This window comes from Nicotiana attenuata, chromosome 11 (genome assembly GCF_001879085.1).
Source record: "Nicotiana attenuata strain UT chromosome 11, NIATTr2, whole genome shotgun sequence".
Lineage (NCBI taxonomy): Eukaryota > Viridiplantae > Streptophyta > Magnoliopsida > Solanales > Solanaceae > Nicotiana > Nicotiana attenuata.
In genome coordinates this window covers 5,526,986-5,535,558 of record NC_031999.1, presented here as the reverse complement: position 1 = coordinate 5,535,558, position 8,573 = coordinate 5,526,986, and the positions used below count along the sequence as shown (strand labels likewise).

Below are 8,573 nucleotides of genomic sequence, written 5' to 3'. Positions count from 1 at the left end.
AGGTTTTCCGTATGAAAACTTCATAACTACTGCTTGATGCAAGCCTTCTTCTCTTGTGAATTCATTAACCTCATCCCAAGAAAATTGGATTGTTGGTTCTCCATGTTCGATAATCACTGGAATTAATTCCAACTTGGATGCAGGTGCAGCAGACTGTTTTGAACGCACCTGGGCAGCATAAGTTTGTTTTGTATTAACGTTTGTTGCTGGTTCTATTACATTATGGATTGTCTCTCCCACAGCCAATGGCTGGGGAGAGCTCGCAGCAGCCATGGCTGCCAAGCTCTCAAAAAACACGCCAAATCCTAGAGAGAGAAAGTAGAGAGAAGGGAGACGCTGAAACTGTCATTCTCTGTAACAGATTTTTTTTTTTTTTTTTTACAATAGAGATCGACCCCTTTGGTATTTTTATCATTGACTAACAAAATCTTTAAAATAACTCAAAAAAACAGAAATTAAGTGAAATCATCCACATGCTTAAACAAACAGAAATTAAGTGAAATCATTCACATGCTTAAACAAATCAGACAGCCACAACAAAAATAGGAAAATAAGGATCCAAGAAGAAAATGAGAGGTGGACCTGGAATGATAAGAACAGAGTTCCGAAATAACATCGTGACAGACTCGCGAATCTGTTCGAAATCTCAGACTAACGCATCTTCAACGAACTCGGAAATCGCCGGAGGAACTCGAATCTCGTCGACAAACTCGACCTCAGCTCAACCTCAATCGAACTCAAAATTGAAACCAAGAATTCGGCATCGTAAAGAGGAAACAGGAGATATTTCCGTTTTGCTTAAGCTCAAACCAGTCAACTTTTAAAAACAGATATTGTTTACATGTATATGTTCTGAAAATTCAGAGAAAACAAATAAAACTTTCAGGTCCTAGACTTCTTATTTGATTTCTGTCCGTTTTGTACCCCTCCTCTTACTGTGCGTGCGTGAATGGTTGTCGGTTTCCGGCCATTTCTGGTGGTGTCGCTGCTTCTTAGGTCTTAAGTAGAAGGGGTCGTTTAGGTTGCTCAGGCTCAGCAAAATCGTTGAATCCTTTTGAAGTCTTGGTCTGGAGAAGATGAAGGTTGGGTTGGTGGGGTCTCCTGTATTGCGGCTGCTGCTCCTTCTTTTTCTTAGGCGTTAGGTTGCTCTTGGGGTCTTAGTATATTTTCAGCTCATTGTAGGCATTAGTATATGTAGAGTCTAGGTTTAGGTTATTATTTTGTGTATTTTGCCAATTAGTCCCTAGGTCTTTTTGTGTTAAGTTCTTAGGGTCTTTTTATTTATTTTTTGTTCCAAACAAGAGTCTAGAAGGGTCCTTAGGCTTAATGGATTAATCTGAATTGGGCCAAGATTGGGCTCTAAAACTCTTAAAGTTGTAATTCAATACCTTAATTGACTCCTTTCAAAATAGGATAAAAATACTACACAATGTCAAAGCTAATCCTAATTAATTAAACTAAACATGAACTATTTTTGTGTTTTCGAAATTATATAAAGATAAAAACAAGGTACTATTTTTGTTTATTTTTTTAAAATTATGAAAAATATGTAAAACTAAAATATTTTTGTAATTTTCCATTTTTATGACGAAAATAAAGTAAAGAAGTCACAAAATAGTTAAAATAGCTATATTAGGCCTAAATTAAATATTTACATGCTAAAAAATACAAAAATCTTGGGGAGAGTCAAAAATCACATGTCTACAAACCTTGTGCTTAGATTGAGAAGATTCTATTGCATTAACAGCATTAGAAGGATTTCCCTGTGATCCGCGTTGTTGTCGATTATTTTGGCTTCCTATGTTGTTGACCCAAGTTCCATTTTTAAACTTGCATCTATCCTCTATATGACCTTTTCTATTACATCATTTGCAATGAAATATCAGAGTGCGACAATTCTCAATTGTGTGGCCTTTTCGATTGCAATGCTCACACTGCTTATCCTTGAATTTGTTGAACTATTGGCACGTCTATGAACTGCAGCTGCGATAGAGAAACTTTCTGTTGATTCTAGTGTCATTTGTCTCTGCGTTTCCTCTTGAATAACAAGTGAATTGGCTTGACGAACATTGGGCAGCGGAGACATCATGAGAATATTTGATCGAACAACGTTATAGACATCATTTAGACCCATAAGAAATTGCATTAAACGATCTTCTTCAATTTGATCATTATGCACTTTCATTTGGTTGCATGCGGGAAGGGCTCGAAACGCATCTAATTCATCCCAAAGGCCTTTGAGTTTTGTAAAAAAGGAAGAAACAATCATGTTACCTTGTGAGAGTGAAGCCAATGATTTTTGAATCTGATATACTACTGGCGCGTTCTTTTGTGAAAACTGATCTTTGAGATCTTGCCATACTTGGTGAGCAGTCTTGGCGTGAATGACTCCTTTAGCTAGATCGGGTTTCACTGAATGTGCAAGCCATAACAAAATTATGTTGTTGCACTGATTTCACAGTGCAAACTCTGTAGGCTTATTTGTTTCTGATGGAGTTTCAATTGATCCATCGATAAAGCCTATTTTCTTTTTGGCTGTGAGAGCATGTATCATGGATTTGCTCCAAGAAGGATAATTGATGCCATTCAATTTGATTGGAACAAGCATGTGGCTGGGATGGTTTGAATGTTGAAGAAAATATGGATTTGATGAATCCATACCGTGACTGTTATTGATGGTGTTTGGGTTTTTGGAATTATCTTGCTCTGATACCATCTTATGAAGTAAAAAGAACAAAGTAGTTGGGTGAAGTGTTTTTCTTTATTCACAGATGATCAAATATATATACACAAGAATACAAATCAATCAAGCCTAACTTTCAGACCAAGAAATCTTGATCCCCAATTAATGGAATTTTCTCTACATCTATGGAAAGTAAATATACAATAATAAATGACAAGATATGTATTCTTCAACAATTCTTTGCCAATTCAGAAAAAGTGATTCATAAAAGTCAGAACATAATTACCTGGCCACCTTCTTGCACCTATGATCATGTTCTATATGAACGTTTGACTTAATTATCCATCATGAAGTATTCTGTGAAAAAGGTCATCGTAATTAAGATTACGATAATAAATTAATTTTGAGTTTCTTAAAAACGTGACATTGTGGTTTTCTTAATGCAGATAAAATGTGATTCTTTTTCACAATTCATTGGCTGACAAGAACTTCTGTATAAGAACGTGACTTTTCATTATAAGTCACTAATAATTAATTTTTGAACTAAAACGGTTAGTTGCAAAATAGGAGGGTCACAACTTTTCTAGAAAGACAAAATAAATTTAAATATTAATATTATTTAAAAATTATTATTAAATAGTACTTATTTAGAATTAAAAATTTAGGTTATTTAGATAGATATTTTAGTAATTCAGCTTTTAACTTTTGGGGTTCCCACTTTTTATAATATATATATATATATATATATATATATATATATATATATATATATATAACGTCATCTAGTCATGGGTCAATGTACATGTATAAATGAATGCAATGCATGAGAAAGTACGTCAATAAAATCTCTCGAAACGTCATAAGACCATTATACCTTTAATTAATATCATGAAATAAACTTTATCAACTTACGTATTTTTCTGAGACCCATGAACAGATGATAGAATAATAGGAAAATTGGAAATCAAGAACATAAGCATCTCTAGCATTTCTTTGAATAGAGTCATTTATAGAAGTTGTGCATTTGCTCGTTTCGTTTGTATCGTATGGATCATGTCAAAAGGAAAGAAGGGATGGCCTTAACATACCTGAACCGGTTCTTTTGACAATCTCTCTAACACCTGCCAATTGTGACAACACGTAATGGCGGATCGAAGTAGGAAAAAATCCGTATGATGTTCTTGAGAAAGATTATACCCTGCTCTCTTAGAATTGCAAATCTCGTTGCTATACAGTATAACTTCATGTGAAATTTTATTGAAGCTTCATCCGTCACTTGGCACACCTAGCATTTTACCTTAATAAGGTAAGAAATCTTTAAAATGTTGTGCTTGAACTCCATCCGTAAGAAGATCTCTTAGAAAGTCTTAGCATACTCTTTTAATAAGGTAAGAGATCAAGTCTTAAAGTTACATGTTGTGGGCCCCACTTTGATGATGACTTGGCCACAAATACTCTCTTAAAATGCCTTGTAATGAGAGTTAAGAGTCATTTAGTTGATGTTGTGTTGCTGCGACGTTGGGGTTCAAAAATCTATCCAAAATGTCTTAATTAATTATCAATTTCTTGATTAACTTGGTAATTTCCCACTAATTCAATAATTAACCAATTACCCACATAATTAAGAACTATCTCAAATTACTTAAAATGCTATTCACTTTTAACACACCTTATATACCTTACTATCATGGCCATGTGACCTTGTATGGCACTATTCCATAAACACCGGGTATTATAGCTCGGATCGTATTTTAATTTATCTGAAAATGACAACTTTCGACGAAACTCATTTTCTTCGATTCGCTTACCCTCTCACCTTCACGAATTTACTCATCACTTGTTTGAAATAGCATAATACTTATAATCCCAAAAATAATCTCATACCCGAACTTACGTCGATTAACTTATGTCGAAACTTTAACGTACGAAAATACGGGGCGTAACATCTCATTTCCGAGCTTCCATCAATTTACTTATGGCGTACTTTCACTTACGAAAATATGGGGTGTAACAGTTGCCAGGTTATTGTTTTGCATTTAGACGTAGTACTAGTTCGTGTCATCTCTTTCACTGTTAGCCTACTGGTTGCCGAAGTTTGCTATTTCACGGAAATACTTTCATTATTGAGTTTATCCTTAAACAGTTAATCAGAATTGAGGTTATCGAAAGTCATTAAATCTATTTTAATTAAAGTTGAGTTAAAAAGGGGGTGTCGTTCCTTGTTGAGTTAGTTTCCCATTCCTTTTGTTCATACTGAGATTTTATACACATTGTGTTTGAGCCATGAGCTATTTGTTGTGAAAATATTGATATTGTTGGATCTTTGAAAAGGTTGTGGCGTATGGACACTTGTGTTACGAGTCGATACGTCGTGTTATTGTGATGTTAGCATTTGTGAATTGTTGTGTAGTTTTTGGTTGTTGTTATGCAGAGTGGTGGAAAGAGAAGGCGTACGCATGATTTTTGGTAAGTGGTATCAAAATTTGAAAAAATGAATTTAATGAATAAATCACTATAATGAAAAACAATGTCATTTTTTTTTATATATTTATATCCGATATTTTTATTTTGTATACCATTTATATATGCATATTTAATAAAAATCCGGACGAAGCGGTGTCACGTGACTCCGCTTGTTGCAAGGTGTCGACCCCCCCCCCCCCCCCCCCCCAAGTATGAGCAAGGTGTATCCGCCCCCCAAGTATGAGAAGCAATTTTGTTCCTCTAAGGATTAAGTGGTAGCAAGATCTTCTAAAATCTACACAGCAAGTGATGCTAGGGTGAATGTTCCGGATTGATCTGTGATCAAGGCAGAGAGTTTTTTATGATTGCTATAATAATTATCTTAAAAGTCAATTCATTGTTTTCTTTCTGAAGTTGATATTCCTTTGTCTTGGAACAGGATTCACATTGCTTATTATAGGTTATTCTTGATCATTTGATTCATACATATGAAGGAAAGCTATTTTTTCTGTTTGCCCTTGATTAGAGTGGTTTCTGCATTGTAAGTTTGTAACTACCAGCACTTTTCTCGGGCTGCAAACTTTGTTAGATGCTTGAAAAATCCAAGCCTTTTTGTTAAACTTGTGCTTGAAAGTCTCTTCGTTTCATTTGTTGTGTTCCTACTTGTTGTAAAATTGTGGATAGATTTTCTACAAGGGATGAAGTGCAGAGTTGTAGCCTGTAGGTAATAATAAACAGCCATTAGTGAAATGCATAAATTACTATAATAATACATGTCATGGCAGGGGGTTCATAGAGTAGCAATGTCATGGCCTGAGGAGTTGAAATGGGCCGAGGACTATGCTAGAGGAAGGAGCTCAAATGCAGCTATATACAAAATGTCACTAGCCGCTTGTGTTAACCAGATTTGGACTGAAAGAAATGCCAAAATATTTCATGCTAAGAAAAGTGAAGCAAGGATAATAGCTAGGAAAGTCATACAGGAAGTCTTTTATACCCTGTCTTTTATCTATGAAGAGTAGGCTAGATAAGAGTCTAGATTAGCTAAATTCTTACCCTTTCTAGTAGCACTCTGGCAGCACAGACGTTGTAGTAGTGATTGGAAGTAACTTTATAGTTGCTGCAGACAGGAGATGTCACTCCGCAGTTTTTTTCTTTTTTTTACTTGTACAGATTGCAGACAAAAACTTTTATTTACCAAAAAAAAAAAAAAAAAGAATACGTCTCGTCACCTCTGCAGCATTATAAAAAATCTCAATCATGTGAAGTTTGTGTTGCATGAAATTTACAATCACTGCACAGAAAACCTGAAGAGTCGGGATGTAGAGACTGCTGGTAAGCATGTTGATTGCAGTATGCCTTGTTACAGAAACTACATTTTGGAAGCTGAAGCCAACAATCCAAGCACAGTATATCTGCACAAGCTGCTTCACCTACTTCTTCTTCATCTTTGGTGCATACACCACACTCTTCACACCTCGGGACACACAGGAAGCAGCCCCTGCACTCTATAAGCTGCTTTCTCCTTATACAAGAATTTCTAGGACAGTCAAAGATTTCTCTTACTTCGCCACATTTCGGACAGATATCTACGTCGATTGAAGGCTGAGATTCTTGTCTAAAAGTGGATGATTTGTTTCGCCTGTGGTACAAGTTCTTTGTTCCTTCTTTCTCTTGCATCTGGTTTATTCCCATTAGATGACCAAGTGTTTCGAAGTCCTCTCTCTTCACATTATAGATGCCAGAAATACTTAAGCTCTTTAACTTGTGGTTACCCTTGGTAAGTAACTTCACCGCTCCAAGTACTCCCTCAATGGTTAAGCCTGTGCACCCTCGTAAGTAGAGCTGGGAAAAAGGTGGAAAAGAACATAGAATTCAGGGCAGATGTAATTTATACTACCTTCTTTCTTACTGCCTCACATTCAATTTATGTGACGTGGATTGACTAGAACCGAGTTTGGGAAAAAAATGAAGACTGGAATGGAGATTTTTTTTCCTTTCGTCGGCCGGGAAAATCTAGAGTTGACATCATTCAAGCATGGATATGGTTCTGACTCATCAAAGAATTTCAAGAAAACTGTGTGCACTTCAAGAATCAAGATTTAAAAAGACGAGTTTTTACAATATAACAGAAATTGCAACTGAAATTCATTATTCAGCACACTTGATTAGTTAACTACTACTCTATTTTTGTTTTTTTTAATTTTTTTTAAAAAACAAGGAGAAAAGGGGAAGATATTAAAAAAGACTCCACCAACCATATCTTATCCATTACCATTTCCTTACAAACAAACTAACATACCTTGCTGATATGAGGATTACTGGCAATGACTTGTAGCAGCCCATCATCCGTTATCTTAAAGCAATTTATGAGAGCAAGAATTTTCAGACGGCTATTTGCCTTGGACGTCATTTTTACCAGAAAATCATCAGAAAGATGAGTATTTAATGGCTTTTCGACAACGATATTCAGCCATGGCAGTATGTCATCTCTTAAAGCATCTCTTAATGACCTGCAAACTTGAGTCATAGACAGAAGTTCAAATAAAGGGAGATAGGCCAACACCAAGAACATAGCTTCATGGGGTGATTCCCCTGATTCTAAAGGATTTTTTATCATTGCTGTGTTGTGTTCTTCCCCCTCTGGTATAGGTTGTGAAATTTGCATGTCCATGGTATGTATGCTAAAAATAAGTGTTGGTTTTGAAGATATTTAATTTCTAGGAATGAAGCTTAAGTGAAAGGGCGATATATGGAGGAAGCAAGTTGTGTGTTGATATTTGCTAGAATGAGAAAAGAGAAATATTTTCACACGTTAACTTGGATATACTTGTCATCATGTACACCAATTGAAACTTGTGGGTCGGCGACATGTCAATACCAATTTAAATGTCCTGCGTCTCATTAGAGATGTAATTGAGGGATATTTGATAAATTTATTTGTTTAAATTGTGTACGTTAAGGGATTTTTCGTTGGATTCTTTATTTATGCATAATTATGTCAAAATTATTACACGGTTAAGGAATTTCTCGATGACAATGACAATTATAGTTGTTGGGTGTGCGAACAAAGTCTCACATTGGTAGCTAAAAAGATTAGGAGTCTACATATAAGGTGTAGAGATCTCTTAATAGTGTGAGGCCATTTAGGGAAATCGTGCGGGCTTGGCCTAAAGCAGACAATATCACATCATGTTAAGATTGTCATTGGGCCGTTTTAGCCCAACAACTGGTATCAGAGCCCAGATTCAGCAGAACGAGTATGGAGATCATGTTAAAAGTGTCATTGCGCCGTTTTAGCCCAACAACTAGTATCAGAGCCCGGGTTTAGCAGTACGAGTATGGAGATGGCGGAGTGATGCTGCAGGGCGATGCACACACAAGAAGAAGCTAGTTGCGGGCTTCGGTTGCCATAATACTCTAACAT

The 8,573-nt window shown here is 35.8% G+C and overlaps 2 protein-coding genes across 3 annotated transcripts; both read right to left on the bottom strand.

Moving 5' to 3' along the window:
- Positions 1,883 to 2,716, bottom strand: LOC109234671. Its single transcript, XM_019400739.1, has 2 exons — positions 2,662 to 2,716; positions 1,883 to 2,412 (listed from the first exon to the last, which is right to left on the bottom strand). Exons 1-2 carry the CDS (start codon positions 2,714 to 2,716, stop codon positions 1,883 to 1,885), a joined length of 585 nt encoding a protein of 194 aa, XP_019256284.1.
- LOC109234059 (F-box protein SKIP28-like) lies at positions 5,567 to 8,117 on the bottom strand. Of its 2 annotated transcripts, XR_002069124.1 has the most exons (3): positions 7,449 to 8,117; positions 6,203 to 6,991; positions 5,567 to 5,864 (listed from the first exon to the last, which is right to left on the bottom strand). XR_002069124.1 is itself a non-coding variant. In XM_019399902.1 (2 exons), exons 1-2 carry the CDS (start codon positions 7,818 to 7,820, stop codon positions 6,401 to 6,403), a joined length of 963 nt encoding a protein of 320 aa, XP_019255447.1. In that variant the 5' UTR covers positions 7,821 to 8,117; the 3' UTR covers positions 6,066 to 6,400. The 2 variants fall into 2 exon arrangements, 1 of the variants encoding a protein (XP_019255447.1); XM_019399902.1 differs by lacking the exon at positions 5,567 to 5,864 and having other exon boundaries at positions 6,066 to 6,991.

Bases quoted from the DNA above. Each gene is read 5' to 3' on its own strand.
- LOC109234671 (XM_019400739.1), bottom strand. From the start codon at position 2,716: ATGGTATCAGAGCAAGATAATTCCAAAAACCCAAACACCATCAATAAC. The intron at 2,413-2,661 runs GTATGGATTCAT...TTGCACATTCAG, and splicing joins CACCATCAATAACAGTCACG to TGAAACCCGATCTAGCTAAA.
- LOC109234059 (XM_019399902.1), bottom strand. From the start codon at position 7,820: ATGGACATGCAAATTTCACAACCTATACCAGAGGGGGAAGAACACAAC. The intron at 6,992-7,448 runs GTATGTTAGTTT...CCTTTTTCCCAG, and splicing joins GTAATCCTCATATCAGCAAG to CTCTACTTACGAGGGTGCAC.